This window comes from Pavona decussata, unplaced genomic scaffold, assembly GCF_977016875.1.
Source record: "Pavona decussata unplaced genomic scaffold, jaPavDecu1.1 SCAFFOLD_87, whole genome shotgun sequence".
Taxonomy (NCBI): Eukaryota; Metazoa; Cnidaria; class Anthozoa; order Scleractinia; family Agariciidae; genus Pavona; species Pavona decussata.
This window is the reverse complement of record NW_028145504.1, coordinates 544,541-561,627: the sequence shown is the minus strand read 5'-3', so window position 1 is coordinate 561,627 and position 17,087 is coordinate 544,541. Positions and strand designations below refer to the sequence as shown.

General features: G+C 37.6%; 1 protein-coding gene across 1 annotated transcript in view; it reads right to left on the bottom strand.

The window, feature by feature from the left end:
* Positions 1-17,087, bottom strand: part of LOC146474628 (MAM and LDL-receptor class A domain-containing protein 1-like) — a 32,496-nt gene that overhangs the window by 877 nt on the left and 14,532 nt on the right. The window contains exons 20-42 of the mRNA XM_085116846.1: positions 16,721-16,950; positions 16,182-16,311; positions 14,086-14,165; positions 13,780-13,880; positions 13,077-13,318; positions 12,084-12,191; positions 11,367-11,621; positions 10,376-10,420; positions 10,025-10,084; positions 9,255-9,386; positions 8,309-8,538; positions 7,909-8,038; positions 7,245-7,324; positions 6,804-6,904; positions 5,999-6,240; positions 5,109-5,216; positions 4,689-4,943; positions 4,265-4,324; positions 3,566-3,697; positions 3,131-3,216; positions 1,962-2,311; positions 610-1,241; positions 30-161 (exon numbers count right to left, since the gene is read on the bottom strand). Of these exons, the coding sequence (XP_084972972.1) occupies positions 30-161; positions 610-1,241; positions 1,962-2,311; positions 3,131-3,216; positions 3,566-3,697; positions 4,265-4,324; positions 4,689-4,943; positions 5,109-5,216; positions 5,999-6,240; positions 6,804-6,904; positions 7,245-7,324; positions 7,909-8,038; positions 8,309-8,538; positions 9,255-9,386; positions 10,025-10,084; positions 10,376-10,420; positions 11,367-11,621; positions 12,084-12,191; positions 13,077-13,318; positions 13,780-13,880; positions 14,086-14,165; positions 16,182-16,311; positions 16,721-16,950 (3,921 nt within the window). The remainder of the gene's footprint in view (positions 1-29; positions 162-609; positions 1,242-1,961; positions 2,312-3,130; positions 3,217-3,565; positions 3,698-4,264; positions 4,325-4,688; positions 4,944-5,108; positions 5,217-5,998; positions 6,241-6,803; positions 6,905-7,244; positions 7,325-7,908; positions 8,039-8,308; positions 8,539-9,254; positions 9,387-10,024; positions 10,085-10,375; positions 10,421-11,366; positions 11,622-12,083; positions 12,192-13,076; positions 13,319-13,779; positions 13,881-14,085; positions 14,166-16,181; positions 16,312-16,720; positions 16,951-17,087) is intronic.

Genomic DNA, 17,087 nt, shown 5'->3' with positions numbered 1-17,087 from the left:
TATTTGCAGATATGAAAATACGCACTTACCATTTCCACTGTGATCAGTAGAAGGTCCTGTACCAGACGATGGAGTGCTGCCAGCAATCCGGCTCCAGTCAAAATCATCTGAGGTTTGTTGTTGCCATGAGCAAAGATCCCTTTCAAAATCACAGCTTGGATCTAAAGAAAAAAGAGCAAAAATACCCAAATTTGTTCGTTATTGTGGGCGGTTGGTCACGAGCAAGCTTTCTTTGACTATTTCTTTTTTACTTGTTCGTGTCAGCAGAGTGCAGAAGTTATTAAACTGTTACTAAATGGTTCAAACCCAGGAGTCATGTTATTACTACGTAAATTATATGATAATCCGGGTGTGTGTACTCCCGAGAAGGACAGATGGTATAAATATCCCTGGCTGCTGACCTTATTGGTCAACGAAGTCCAGATATTGTTAGTGGTTAATCAGTTGAGCCGTGATGTCATTGGCTGTGATACCATGACTGTAAAAAGCCGATTGGTGTGTTTCAATTCGTCTTTGTCGTTGGATATCTTTAACTTAAGTGAAAAAAAAAAAAACCTATCGGAAATATAAATTCAGAATGTATTTGCGTCCCATAATTTTGTCACTCACCTGTTGTCGTTGGAGCGGACGTTGTCAGGGGTGCCTGGGTTGTTGTTGAAGGAGATGGTGTTTGTGGTGGGAACACAGTACCATTCATTTTCTTTTGTATCCACGGCATGAGCTCACGAACCTTAGCATACACTCCATACTTATTTGGGGCAGCACATCCATGTCCCCAACTAGTGGCTCCTTCGAGGTACCATCTGCCATTGTACTCACAAACCAATGGTCCGCCGCTGTCACCCTGGCAGGCATCGACTCCTCCTTGATCAAGACCAGCACACAGCATGGAATCATGGATTTGGCCAGGGTATCCCTTCAGACAACGTTTTTTTGAAACAAGTGGCACAGAAGCTTGCATTAAGGCATTTGGTTGACTACCTCCAGAAGACAGTGTTCCCCATCCAGTGATCCAGCACTTTTTGTTGGGGTTGTCGATGGGTAGAAAGTCATTAACAGAATGAGGCAAGCAGGCAAGGCCAACTCCTTTGCCCAGTCTAGCAGGTTGGGAGAGTTTTAGTAAAGCGATATCGTGGCTATATCTTAATGGCGAGTGGTAGCTTTCATGAGTAATGATTTGTGCAATATTTATATCTTGTTCTGTTCCAACTAATCCACTCCTCCTGTAATGGGCTCCCATTCTAAAAATCAGAAGACCAGAAATTGTTAGACAGACTTATAAAACTAGAATTACTTAATTTATATATAACTGGAATTGAATGCAGTGCTATTGATTGCCACGGAAAGTTTTCTCTTCACGGCCAATACAATTTTTAAATTTGTTTGGAACAAAATGAGCATCCCAAGATCAGCTAAAACAAAAAAATCCAGCGACAACCAGTACTCCATCTTACGAGGCATTTTTTTTTTTAATGACTTGTAATTATAGAAATTAACCTGAAGGATCAGCTGAATTCAAAATTCCCCCTCTGTTAAGACGTATTCAAAGTCACTGAGTATTACAAACATAGTCTATGGTTATATTATTCCAATAAATTTAGACCAAGAAACAGTACTGAAGATACGTTTTTCTTTTAAGAGGGCTTCGTGAATCGATGTTTCAGAATCAAATTTTAATGTCATTGTCGTTGATAATTGAAGCCCTCAAAGCGTATAAAAGAGGGCAAATGTGGGGCTCAGCAGTCTTATATAAGTATAGGATTCAAGAAAAGCAACGTTTGGCAATAGGTATTTTATACATTTGTTACAAGTATTTATTTAAATTATATGACAGAGGTAACCGTGGTGTTGCATTGACTTGGTAAGACATTTGTCCATTTGTTTTGGTACGTCTGGCGTAAAAAGGCACAATTTCGAGTAAGAGCTTTTAAGGTTTCTCAATCAGAAAAGGTCACTCATACCTGACTATTATGCTCGATGCTGATGTACCCCTTACACAATGAGCCGCTGTAACAACCCACAAAGGATCGACTAAGGTTCCACCACAGAACTGACGGCCGCCGGCTTTGCGTGCTAACATTGCTTGCCACGGCCAACTGTTAATATTTGCCTCTGTACCACCGACTATGCGAGTGCCACTGCTTGGACGTGAACCACAATTACCTGGTGGAAGAATTGGACGAAAAGGTATGTAAAGTTTCCCACGCGGTAAGCGTTTACGTGACATTACTTGGGATCTAGGTTTATTAATTATTTTTTTGCGTTTCGCTATGTTTAGCAGCTCATACAGTCGACTCCCGGTAACTCGAACCTTTAAGGGAAAGTGAAAAAGGTTCGAGTTATCGGGAGTTCGAGTTATCGAAGGTAAAATCATATAGAAAATGACCTGAAAGGAAAGGAAAATTGGTTCGAGTTAGCGCGAGGTTCGAGTTATCGGGGGTCGACTCTATATTCTTATATAAATTATGTCATTATCACTCAAAATGACCCACAAATTATAAATAAAATGTATGGTTATCCCCACCCCCATCCCTTGCCTGAAGCTTTTAATCTAGCAACAGTATTTGTTTTAATAAGTTTTAACACAATTCAAGGCTTTTGAAAAAGGCCTTGAAATGATTTTTTACATTATCAATAACATAATGGCAATACGCGAAATCCTCTAACCTGGATTTATTGGCGGTCCTTGACTGGGAGGTGCTGTGTTAGGTGGAATAGTTGGCACTCCACCACATTGACCATCAGACACGGACATGTCATCAATGGCTATGTCACTCTGAAAGGAGTTTCCTACTGAAGCTATAAACACGAGCTGAAAGCAAAAAGACAGTGAACAGTTTTGTTTGGGTCCAAAATAGTTTTGCCGGTGGTCCACCAATGTTTGGTCGTTCTGCCATCCGATTCCGGACAGAATCTTCATCATGCTGTACGGATTACAAACAAAAATGAAAGCCAAATCAATGAATACACCATATAAACTTACATCATAGTCCCCAGTGATTGTGATTTCCGCCTTCCTCCAAACATCTCCTTGATTTCCAACCATCCTCCATGCTCTTTTTCCACGACTATAAAGGCCGATTTCGTCCACATCATTCCCATACATATGGAAATAGAACGAAAAACAAACCGCACTTTTGGTGTTTCTACCCTTGAATCTCAAGATAGCTACATCGCCAACTGCTCGACCAGAAGCTTCCATGTAAATATAATATCCTTTGAAAAAACAACAACAACAACAACAACAACATTAAAGTAATTAAAAATTAAAAAAGTACATAATAAAAAATGTAATTGAACGACTGCCATTCGCAATCAGCGCACACAGGCTATGCTAAAATTCAGCTGATAAATTTTTGCTCAATGCTCTCGTTGACAACGAATTGAGTCTAGTTTGCATAAGGGTTTAGTAAACCGCATGAGAATTCGTTTGGAGACTATTTCACTGGCGACGATCGTACGAATGACGTTGTACAAAGGAGGTTTCATTTGCTGCAATACTAACCTCAAAATACCGTTATCTTTTAAGAGCTTTATATTTGCAGATATGAAAATACGCACTAACCATTTCCACTGTGATCAGTAGAAGGTCCTGTACCAGACGATGGAGTGCTGCCAGTAATCCGGCTCCAGTCAAAATCATCTGAGGTTTGTTGTTGCCATGAGCAAAGATCCCTTTCAAAATCACAGCTTGGATCTAAAGAAAAAAGAGCAAAAATACCCAAATTTGTTCGTTATTGTGGGCGGTTGGTCACGAGCAAGCTTTCTTTGACTATTTCTTTTTTACTTGTTTGTGTCAGCAGAGTGCAGAAGTTATTAAACTGTTACTAAATGGTTCAAACCCAGGAGTCATGTTATTACTACGTAAATTATATGATAATCCGGGTGTGTGTACTCCCGAGAAGGACAGATGGTATAAATATCCCTGGCTGCTGACCTTATTGGTCAACGAAGTCCAGATATTGTTAGTGGTTAATCAGTTGAGCCGTGATGTCATTGGCTGTGATACCATGACTGTAAAAAGCCGATTGGTGTGTTTCAATTCGTCTTTGTCGTCCCGATGTCATCTTGTTCAAAAGTTGAAATGTCAGTTGTTGAACATGGGCACTGTCAAAAAAAGAATTAATGAATTTTGTCGCACAGAAGTTAATAGGCTATAAAGATTTTCATGTTACAATCAGCCTCAATCTTCGGATCTCTCATATAAGAGGTGAAATACAATCATCATCCTTCAAGTGTCGACATAAACACCAGCGTGACTTACCATTGGAAGATGGGACATTAGTTGTCGGCGGTGCCTGAGTTGTCGTTGGTTGTGGTGGAGCTATTTAAAAAAGTATATATAAACTGTTCGTAAAAAAAATATATCACTATTACCTTTTGTGTAATTTCTTTAATTTATCAAGTTAGCTTTATCTGTGATTGCACTTTCTTTATCTAGCCTGATAAAACTAAAAAATAATTATCATGCTCAACCTTAAGGAATATTTGCTAATTTTAGCCAACCAAGTTCCTCGGCCTCTTCGGCTAAGTATCCGGCGATATTCCACGCGATTTCGAAAGATGATCTTTGTGGATATGTCCAAAGTTTAAACAAAACGTTTAGTAAAATAACGTGAGAATATGGGGCGCAATACAACCGAATGGTTTTTCTAGAACTTGAGCAACATGTTAAACCACACTTTTACCTATACTAGGAGTAGGAGTCAGTCCCATGTTCTGATCGATCCAGTTTCTAAATTTGGCGACACGTGCAAACACTGTGTATCGCTCAGCAGCAGAGCATCTCGGGGAGCCCCAGCTAACAGCGCCCTGTAGAACCCAGTTTCCAGCAGAAGTCTGACAGACGAACGGACCACCACTATCACCATGACAACCACTTAAAATCGTTCCATTAACACCAGCACAAATCATCTTGTCAGTAATTGTTAGAGAAGAACCACCTGAAAAGAAAAATAAATAAATAAAAGGTTAACTCAGATTTACCGCGGAATGGGATTTCATTTCATAGAATAGGAATTTTCATAGAATAACTTTTACTCAGCGAGCCTCCTCAATCTTCAAGACCCCAGTAGAAGGACACTGTTCTTATAAATTTACATAATTACCTGGTGACAAAGCTAGCTTCTTTGCACACTCGGCGTTTGTAACTGTTGGCAAATGAGCTTGCTGTAAAATGTGATGAGAGCTTCCGGGATGAGCTATTTTTCCCCAGCCTACAAAAGAGATAGGCAAATTATTATTCATGTTATTATTATTATTATTATTATTATTATTATTATTATTATTATTATTATTCCAATAAAGCACATCTACCTCGCAATGGCGTACAATTCAACAATCACTGTTTATGAGGTTTCTCCCCACACCCCCCCCCCCCCCCAAAAAAAAATTATAATAATAAAGTTAAATTTTTAAAAGTGCTTTTTTCTACTGAAAGAAACTGTGGTGCTAAATCAGTAGGCTGTGGAAATGAATGCTTGGTTTTATCAACAAAGTTGCTACGGTAATTTGACCATTGTAAAGAGATTCGAGCGCTGACGTTTCAAGCGTTAGCCCTCTCCTTAGAGCGGATCCAGGAATTGCCGGATGAGCTGTGTATGAATATATACTACCCAAAATTCCTTGGTTCGCTCTGAAGAAGAACTAACGCTTGAAACGTCAGCACTTGCATCTCTTTACGGTAGCAAAATTACCTCATTAACTTTTTTTTTATAAAACTAAACAACTGATAAAATATCCATGGTAAAAGCCTTGAGCAAACACCAATTAGCCTGATTAAAGCTTAATAATTTGTTGAAACAAAAAGACAATAAAAGACCAATAACATTTCAACGAGAATGCAAAGATATCAAACTAAAAAGTTTATCTTAAAGGGCGGTACGTGACCCTGTTATTTTTTTTGAGCTTACAGAACTTTAAATTCCACCTCTTCATTTGTAATTAATTGTACAAACAAACAAACAAACACGATTCAGTGGCATAATTTTCTCCTTACCAGTTATGTAACATTTGGAACCTGCAGGAACTACTTCATTGTAAGAAGGCAAGCACACTGTCTTAACTTTGGAGGTCAAGGTGGCTGGTCTCGATAACTGTATCAAGGCGATGTCAGAATCTATTGGGATCTTATTGTAATCAGGGTGCACTATCACTTGTTTTGCCAGAATATTCTGCTCTGATACTTCATTAACCTTGCGATTGTGATCTCCGAGACGGATGGTGTAATAGCTAGCAGGTCTGAAATGGAGCAGATCTGTATTATTACATATTGATCGATTATGCAGTAATGCAAAAATAATAACAGTACCTGAAACATCCAATTCACTCATCAAAGGGCAGATGGTCTTAAGCATGACATTCTTGTTTTATAAATATGTTTACTTGTGGAATTTGGTGTGAAGGAGAACGAAGTAACTACAAACAAGCTTTATCTAAAACTGGTTTGCAATTGCATAGAGTATAATGAACAGGCCCCGATTGTTCAAAGATCGGACAACTCTATGCAGTGAATAAATCGTTATCCCGTAGATAAAATGTGCTCCAATCAATATGTTTTATCCTCTGAATAGCATCTTATTTGCTGGATAAAGTTATTTCCTCTTTAACCAACGGGGCCAGGATGATAAAGATCGATTAAAGGATGGTATAAATAATGTAATATGTAGACTGAGGTATATTCGCATTCCTGAGCCATGATGAAATCAGATTAAATATATAGGTTGTCCATTAAAAAGAGAAATGTAAATGAAGAACACATAAACTGTTTACCGTGATAATTGGGTGTGTTTCTCAGTACTTACTGTCCTCGCGAAATGCAATGCGCTGCTGTGACCACCCAATCAGGAGAGATCAGAGATCCACCACAACTGAACGACTTGGAGCTTCCTCGAAGGAGGGCGATCTAAAAGCGAATGAATAAGCAATGAAAATTTGGCATAATTTTAATGCCCTTTTTAGAATTTTCGCTAACAAAAATAGCCTGCGAATAGAGCCGCCTCTCATTCGCTTCTGCTACTACGTGCGAAATGCGAAGTAGTAGCGGGAGCGAATGAGAGGCGGCTGTATTCGCAGGCTATAACAAAAACAGTATTTTTCCTTTACTTTTAAACATTTGCAAGGGTTTATGTCCTTAGACGTCCCTTGCATTGGACGATGAAACGGATGAACAAATGATGTCCGTGAACAAGTATATTATTTTCTCCCCAAATAAAAAAATTGTTTATTCACGTCATGCATTATACCTGCCAAGGCCAATTTCCTGGTGCTGCATCAACTCCGCCAATAACTCTTGACACTGGTGAAATACCACAAGTTTGAGGCCCTGTTGTAAAAACAGATAATTCGTACTTCCCTGTAAATTTAAATTACGTGTAAAGAGAGAGAAGGGGTTACATGGAAATCTGGTCGTCTCTCTTCATAGGGTCATTATTTTTCTGCAACGAAAATCGCTCGTGATTTGTTAGCAACATTTTGCTTAACTTGAAGAAGAATCAGCCCATCACTGAAAAGAAACTTTGTGTCAGAATTATTTTTGCGCCATTCTCGTGAATTTGCTAGCTAATTCTTTTTTGGAACTGTAGGCGAGAATCTGACGTTTGCCTGTTACAAAAAAGCTGCTGCACATCAAGTTTAGAAAAAACTGCGGTCGCGTTACTGAACCTTACAGAGTAAGCTGCGTCGTTTACGTCACATTCATGTGTTTCAAACCTTTATGTGTGAACTGGCAAAAAAAATAAGCAATTCAGCTTGATCACATGCAATGTAATATTTTTCAAACAGAAACGTCAGTATGTGCTAAATCATGTTGCATGCTAACTGCTTTCGAGGAGGACCAAAATCATGAATGCGCTTTAAAAAGAATAAGGAAGATGCTTCAAATAAAACTAAGTTTACCTGGTCCCTGACTAGGGGTGGGCGGGGAAGGTGGTAGAGATGGTGAAGGTGGCACTGTACTACACGCGCCATCTGTGACGGATATATCATCGATGGCGATATCTCCTTGGTAACTGTCTCCTGTGACACCTTCAATTTTGAGCTAAGTAGAAAAAAAAACAAGTTAATCAGGTAAAAAGAGACCTATTCACTAAAAAACATCGTTTGTCATCGATTTGTTTTAATTTATTTGAAGAAATACAATTGACGTAAAAACGTTTGATGTGATTTCGGACTTCCCAAATAAAAACTTCTCAGAGTGCCTCTAACAAAAAATTCAAAGAAGACTAAGGAATTTACCATTTTTCTAGGAGTTTACTATAGTTGAAACTGAACTTTTAAAACCTTTTTAAAAACCATTGCTGTCACTTACGTCATAATTTCCTATAATTGTCACTTCCGCTTTGTTCCACCTATTTCCTTGCTGGCCACTCTTGCTCCAAATCTTTACACCATTATTAAAAAGCCTCAATGCATTTATATCAATCCCATTCATGTGATAGTAGAAAGACAGACACACCGTCCTGCTGTTTGCCGCTTTGAATTTTAATATGGCTTTATGGCGATATCTAGGGCTTGAGCTCTCAATATAGACGTAATAACCTGTTGAAATAAAGGATGGTTGAGGATGGTTTTGCCAGGAAAAATAATTCTACTTGCGAACAAAGCAATATTCTCCAAAAATTAAATTAAATTAAATTCATCGCCAGTAACTTAGGTTGTTGATTATTCAGTGTACAGGCAAGAGAAAATAAGGAAACAGTGAGGGAAACTAGGGGCGTTGGCTGGAATATGTGAATTTCACTTAATTTATCTTTAGACATCGTCTAAACGGGAGTCGGTTCCCCGAGACGTCCTCAAAAAGGTCAGTGTGACGTCAGGGGAAGTCATCGGTGCGCACCAACGTCACGTGGTGTAATTAAAATAGTGGCTGTTGAATATTCAGTATGCCTTTCCCAAGTGGCATTTACAGGCTTCTAGATACGTTTGCGGACATCCCGGGAAACAGACATCCGTTTCCACAACGCCTTAAAATAACTTGAGTTAAATTCACATATCCCAAGGGCTAATCTGTCCCCTTTTTTCACTTGGTACAGGGAGTTGGAATTGCACGCGAAGGCAAATGGAATGACAGTAAGCTGTCAAACTCAGCAAATTTTTTCCCTTACTTTTAAAACATCCTTTTGCAGAGAGGTATAATGAAACATATGAGCATTCTGTTTCACTTGCGATGATCCTTCATTTGCTGCAATACTAACCTCTAAATGATGTTAATTTTTAAGAGCTATTTGTGTGCAGATTCGAAAAAACCCACTAACCATTTCCGCTGTGATCAGTAGAAGGTCCTGTACCAGACGATGGAGTGGTGCCAGCAATCCGGCTCCAGTCAAAATCATCCGAGGTTGCTTGTTGCCATGAGCAAAGACCCGTTTCAAAATCACAGCTTGGATCTAAGATAAAAGAAGAGTCATCTTATGCATGGTTGATCACCAGAATGCTTTCTTTAATGTTTTGTTCTTTACTTGTTCTTGTCTGCAGAGTGAACAAATTGCCACATAAACTTGTTCAAAAGTTATGTCAGTTTCTTGAGCATGTGGAGTCGACAAGAAAGGAAATAATTAATTTTGTCGTATAGACACATACAGCTACAACCAGCCTGAATCTGAATCCTGATCTGCGATATCAATATTGGTAATTGAACTGAGTGGAGTGCAATTTGGTCTGAAATCATACGCGTGATTTCAAAATCAAACGAGCGCGTAGCGCGAGTTTGATTTGAAATCACAAGTATGATTTCAGACCAAAATTGCACGACACGAAGTTCAATTACCACTTAATTACATCCATTTTGAAATCACAGAGTATCATTGTCAATATTAATATTCTATTTGTGTTACTTCATTTCCATTTTGATGGGCTAAAGAAAGGATGCAATTAAGACCAAAAAATGGTGCAATTTGGGAATAAATTGCATCATTTTGGACCAATCAGATTCCAAGGATCACCAGTGATTTCAAAATGGATGTAATTAAAGGTGAAATACTATCATCATACCTTGAGTATTCACACGAACACCAGCGTCACTTACCATTGGAGGATGGGGCATTAGTTGTCGGCGGCGCCTGAGTTGTCGTTGGTTGTGGTGGAGCTATTTAAGAAAATTAGTCTGTTAGCATTAGTAATAGCTTTTGTGTATTTTCTTTTATTTATTAAGCTAGCTTTGAATGCTACAGTGTGAACGAATTTCCCGATAAACTTGTTCAAAGGTTGAAATGTCAGTTCTTGAATATATATATATTAATGAATTTTGATTGCGCAGAAGTTAATAGGCTATAAAGAATATAAAGGTACAACCAGCCTGTATCTTCCGATCTGTGATAAAAAACGTGAATACAATTATCATACTTTGAGTGTCCACATGAACACCAACGTCACTTACCATTTGTCGTCGGCGGCGCCTGAGTTGTCGTTGGTTGCGGTGGAGCTATTTAAGAAAATATAGACTGTTCGTAAAAAAAAATTAGTAATATCTTTTGTGTATTTATTTTGTTTATCAAGCCAGCTTTAACTTTGATCAACACTTTTAATGTTTGAACATTGAAACATTTTACAATTATTTCTTCATTGAACCAGCCAACCACCCAATGCTATAAAATAGATAATATGTACACGATGAAAATTCTCGGAAGAAATTTCCCGAGCCCACAGCAGAAATCGAACCCGCGACTTTACAGCCACAGAGCTATGAGCGACTCATGTGGCGATCAGATCACAGGACAAGCGTTTACAAAACATGATTCTTACTATTTTTAAATGTCTTCATTTTTCTGATTATCCAAGATATTTAAAAGATATGTTTCATTTACGCTCTAGCACCTATTTTTTAAGAGGACATAATATACTCTGTTTGCCCAAACCACTGACCACTTCTTATGATATCAATTCTTTTAGTTACTTGGCAGCAACATCTTGGAATTCTCTTCCTGACTATTACCGCATTATTTCTGATTTTACTTCTTTTCGACGACTGATATCTACTGGGAACAATAATTTACTTAAAAGGGCAGGAACTGCAAACCTTTCTACATCATGATAATTTGCAAGTTAGTTGTCTAGGTAGTTAGTTATCTTATTTGTTATATAGAATTAACTTTTTATTAAAATTACTTATTAATATAGTTGGCTCGAAGATATTAGCACTTCAGTGCTACACTGTAAATTCGAGGGTAAATAAAGTTTATTGATTGATTGATTGATTGATTGATTGATTGATTGATACGTCTCAGGACTTTTTTTCATTATCAAGTGAAGAATTGTGGGTATGTAAAAAATTCAAAGAAAACGTTAGTAAAATAAAGTAAGGGGATGAGGCGTTAGAAAAAAAAAAAAGATGAATTTCAAGTTCGAATTTGAGGAACCCGCACATTTACCTATACTAGGAGTAGGAGTCAGTCCCATGTTCTGATCGATCCAGTTTCTAAATTTGGCGACACGTGCAAACACAGAATATCGCTCAGCCGCAGAACATCTCGGGGAGCCCCAGCTTACAGCGCCCTGTAGAACCCAGTTTCCAGCAAAAGTCTGACAGACGAACGGACCACCGCTGTCACCATGACAACCACTCAGAATTGTTCCGTTAACGCCAGCACACAGCATGTTGTCAGTAATTTTTAGAGAAGAACCACCTGAAAAGAAAAAATAAAAGGTGTTAATAAACGGGTTTAAGTTGAATGAAAGGTTCTTTGCTATTCGCTGTGCCCCAGGAGAAAAATGGTCGTCAATTTCGCCGCGGAAAAGAATCAAAGGCTGGTTTCCATATGATCGCCGGATCGCAGATCGCAGATCGCAGATCGCAATAAGGTCTGCGATCGTCTGCGATCATATGGAAACCGGCCCTTAGATAGAACATGGTTCTATCTTCTGCGATCGTCTGCGATAGCGATCGCAGGATCGCAGACGATCGAAGAAGTAGTTTCCATATGATCGCAGACGATCGCAGACCTTATTGCGATCTGCGATCCGTGATCATATGGAAACCAGCCTTAAATTTTAGAGTAAACGGAATGTTTTTATTCGGCGATTCCTCTTCCCCTTCAAGATCCTAGTAGGAGGACGCGAGTTTTATTTATTAACATTTTAATAATTACCTGGTGACAAAGCTAGTTTCCTGGCACACTCGGCGTTTGAAACTGTTGGCAGATGAGCTTGTTGTAATATGTGATGAGAGCCTCCGGGATGTGCTATTTTCCCCCAGCCTATAAAAGAGATAAGCAAAACGTTATTCATGAAATTTTCAAATATAAAACACATCTACCTTACGATGGCGTCCAGTTCAACCTTTATTGTTTATGAGACAGTCCCTCTCTCAAAAAAAACCAAGTGATGAGGACATTAGTTTCTACTGAAAGAAACTATGATGCTGCCTCGTGGGAAATGGAAACGAATGCTTGGTGTTATCAACGAAGTTGATAATTCATAAGTTTTTTGGCCTCCGTAAAGGGATTTAAGTGATGACGTTTCAGGCGTTAACCTTACCTTAAAGCAGATCGAGAAATTGTGAATGGCAACTTAATATAAAATCCACCATCCCTTACAATTGATTCGCTCTGGGAAAGAGCTAACGCTCTGGACCGCAGAAATCGTATGTCTTTACCGTAGCCAAATTAAGTTATCAATAATTTAAACCCCTGTATTGTAACTTTATATAAAGTATCTTGTAAATACAGAAAGTAATTGTGTAATTAGAGAACAATGTAGCGTGAGATTTGTATTTTCAGTTGTGTAGGCAGAGTATAATTGTAAAAAAGAGTGACATTAAAAAAAAACATTTTCGATATTAAAAAAAAAAAGTTATCCAGTGCATTTCAATGATGAAACTAAAAAAACCCTTAAAATATCCATGGTAAAAGCCTTGAACAAACAATACTTGGCTTCACCAAGGATTAACAATTTGTTGAAACGACAAGCCAATAAAAGGAATCGAAGAAAGTTCAAGGATAAAAAACTGAAAAGTTCATCTTAAATAGTAGTGACTCTATTGTCTTTTTTGAGCTTACAGAGTTTCAATCCCAGCCCCTCGGTAATGCGATTAACTCAGTGTAAAACAGCGACATGCATGTTAAGCATAGTTTTCCCCTTACCAGTTATGAAGCATTTGGAACCTGTGGGAACAATTTCATTGTGAGAAGGCAAGCATACTGTCTTAACTCTTGAGGTCAAGGTGGCTGGTCTCGACAACTGAATCAGGGCGATATCAGAATCTATTGGGATCTTGTTGTAATCAGGGTGCACTATCACTTGTTTTGCTGGAATATCCTGCTCTGACACTTCTGAAACCTTGCGGTTGTGATCTCCGAGACGGACGGTGTAATAACTAGCAGGTCTAAAACAGAGCAGAGCCGTATTATTATTTTATATTGATCGATAACTCAGTAATGCAAAAATGATAGCAAAAAAAAAATCAAATTAATTCATAAAAGAGCAGACAGGTTTGAGCACCGACGTTGTTGTTGTTGTTGTTGTTTTTACATTTCGGTGGGACGAAAGACGAAGTTAATATGAACGAGCTTTATCATTCTAAAACTGGTTTGCAACTGCATAGGTCTGGTATAATTAACAAGGTGATGAAAAGAAAATGATATAAATAAAAATAACATGTAGGGGTGGTATCTTCGTCTTCATGAGCCATGATGATATCAGATTGATAAAAATATAAAATTTTGAGCATCAATTTAGAATCATGATATAGGTTTTCCATTAAAAAAAGCCATGTAAATGAAGACCTTAAACAAATCAAGAATAAACTATATGCTGTGATAAATGGATGTGTTTCTCTGTACTTACTGTCCTCGCGAAATGCAATGCGCTGCTGTGACCACCCAATCAGGAGCTATCAGAGATCCGCCACAACTGAACGACTTGGAGCTTCCACGAAGGAGGGCGATCTAAAACGATTTAATCAGCAATGACAATAAGGTGTAATTAATCAAGATAATGATCTCTCAAATATTGTCGCTATTAAGACAGAAGTAGCTTTCTTTAAGATTGAAAAATTTGACGTCATCTGGTCTTGGATGAGGATGCGGATGAAAGAATGATGTACGCGAACAAGTAAATGTTTTTCCGCAAAAAAAGTCGGTCAGTATGTACCTGCCACGGCCAATTTCCTGGTGCTGCATCAACCCCGCCAATAACTCTTGATACTGGTGAAATGCCGCAGGTTTGAGGTCCTATAATAAAAACAGATAATTTATACACTAATTCATAAATTATTGAAATTTTGGGTAAAACGATTGAACAGGTTTGTATTGGAATAGGGTGGAGAGTCATCAATTTTCTTTGTAGTAGATAATGCTTGCGATTTGTTGGCACTATTTTGGTTAACTTGACATTCTGTTATGGCTAACAAATTTCACTTCAAATTAAGAATTTTTTCATGCTTAGCTTGCGTATATCCAGTTATGGATGCACGCGGGAAGTTTGGAGAGCACGAGAGCAGCGTAAGAGTTGTCAAGGCGTAGCCGAGAGCAACTCTATCTTCTTGAGTGCTCTCCAAACTTCCCAAGTGCATCCATAACTTGATATACGCACAGCTAAAAGCATGAACCAATTCTTTTATGGCATAGTGAAAATATAGGAAATGATTCCTGGAAAACAGGTTTTTTCCTGATTAATTGCAAAATTTTCTGTACAAAAAAAAAAAAGTGAAAGTGGTTTCTCATATCGGTTTAACCTTAACGTTTCATTAAACTTTAACAAGCTCGTATAAATAGACATTTTTTTATGGTGTTGTCTATCTGTAAAAAGGTTTTTTATAACTTAGCACATACATGCTTCCTCCATCATCGGATGGACGCACGGCCGTGCGTATAATAATAATAATAATAATAATAATAATAATAATAATAATAATAATAATAAAATCTACTAGATACAGTTTGATTCTATTAAAACCTGAGTGATTTCACAGTTTGCTGTCATAAAATTGTAAAATATCAACATCTTATATATAAAAGCTAATTTATATGGGTTTGGTTCAGAAGATAAAAGAACAATTTCCACTGAAGTAATAAAATAATAACCCTCATACTAAGAATATTCTAAATAAATGCCCAGTCACAGTGTTTCCAATCGTACACTAAAATGAGAAAAATTCAGAAACCTATCAATCAACCCATAATAAAGTTTCTATAGCAGTCTAGGAAAGTCCAGCTTGGCCGTTCTCTATTTAACGTCTAAGTTCCTCCTTCTCGGGGTTCTCGATCCTCTTAGGCATAGGAGCGCGCTCCGCAAAATTACAAAGGACACTTTCGCCCTGACCCACGAAATTGTTGTGGCTTAGCTCTCTTGCTTTTTTGCTGATAATAGCTCGGCTAATCTTGAGTGGTATATCAGGCATTCGTCAGCCATCCCTCCCGTCGTTGTAAACACCAGTGGGGTGAATAATAATAATAATAATAATAATAATAATAATAATAATAATAATAATAATAATAATAATAATAATAATAATAACAATCTTTTATTAGGAAGCTCCATCGCTAAGACAGGTTTACATAGAGGTCCTAAAACTAGATATATATTGTAAAATGGCACGACTAGAAATCATAAAAATCGAAATAAGACACTTCTTAAAAATTTGCTATCTTGCTGAAATTCTTACAGTTCTCTCTAACTCAAGTAATGACGTCGATAAGAATTAGATTAGGATGCACGCGCGCTATATATGTTATAAAAAACTGTTAGTCCATATTCGCAAAGAAAGGTTAGAATTATTTGCACTGCTTTCACGTATTTACTGGTTTATTCGACCAAATGTAGGCAAAAATCTGGCGTTTTTTTTTATTTTCAGAAAACGCAAGAGAGAATCATCCTCTCTTGGAAAACGCTGTTTAATTTTTTTTTTTTTTTCAAAAAATGCGTTTGAAGTACAGAGTTACAATGGTGTTTGTGTCACATTGATGTGTTTTGAATCTTCATGAGTAAGAATAATGAACAATTCAGCTCAACCAACATATAAGAGAATCATTTTTTTGTGCAAATCATGAGTGCGCTATTCTAACATCATTTGCAAAGATGATTAGTGACGAGGAAAAATTAGAGGTTTATGTAAGAAGAAGAAGAAGAAGAAGAAGAAGAAGAAGAAGAAGAAGAAGAAGAAGAAGAAGAAGAAGAAGAAGAAGAAGAAGAAGAAGAAGAAGAAGGACAATACAATGGCTGCATGCATAGTTCACCTGGTGCCTGACTAGGGGTGGGCGGGGAAGGTGGTAGAGATGGTGAAGGTGGCACTGTACTACACGCGCCATCTTTGACGGATATGTCATCAATGGCGATATCTCCTTGGTAACTGTCTCCTGTGACACCTTCAATTTCGAGCTAAGTAGAAAAAACAAAACAAGTAACACAGGTAAAGAAGAGACCCATGCACTGAAAACAAATCGTTATTATCGATTTGTTTTACTTTAATGAAGAAATACAATTCCTAGAAACGTTTCCAGGTGTGCCTTCCCATATATTTTTTTTTCGTTATTTTTATTATCTTGCCACACAGAAAAAAATTACAAAAAGAATAGTCGTTACAGCATTTTATAAGCAGTGTCATATAAAAATCTTTTTTTCGAGTGCCTCTAATTGTTCTATGTTTGTAATGCGAGAGCTTTTTCATTTACTCAACTAAATAATCCAAAGAGCACTAAGGAATTAACCATTTTTCTATGAATTTTATGAAGTTGAAACTGAACTTTTAATACCTTTATGAAAAAAAAAAAACATCGCTGTCACTTACGTCATATTTTCCTGTAATTGTGACTTCCGCTTTCTTCCACATATTTCCTTGCTGGCCACTCTTGCTCCAAATCTTTACACCATCGTTATAAAGGTTCAATGCATTAATATCAATCCCATTCATGTGATAGTAGAAAGACAGACACACCGTCTTGCTGTTTGCCGCTTTGAATTTTAAGATGGCTTTATCGCGGTATCTAGGGCTTGAGCTCTCGATATAGACATAATAACCTGTTCATATAAAACCAGATTAATTTTATAGAAAATAATAATAAAGTGGCTGGTTCATCTCATTCTACTTCAAAGCAATATAGACCAAATATGAAATTAGATGAAATTCATCGCAATAACCTTAAGGTCGTTGATTA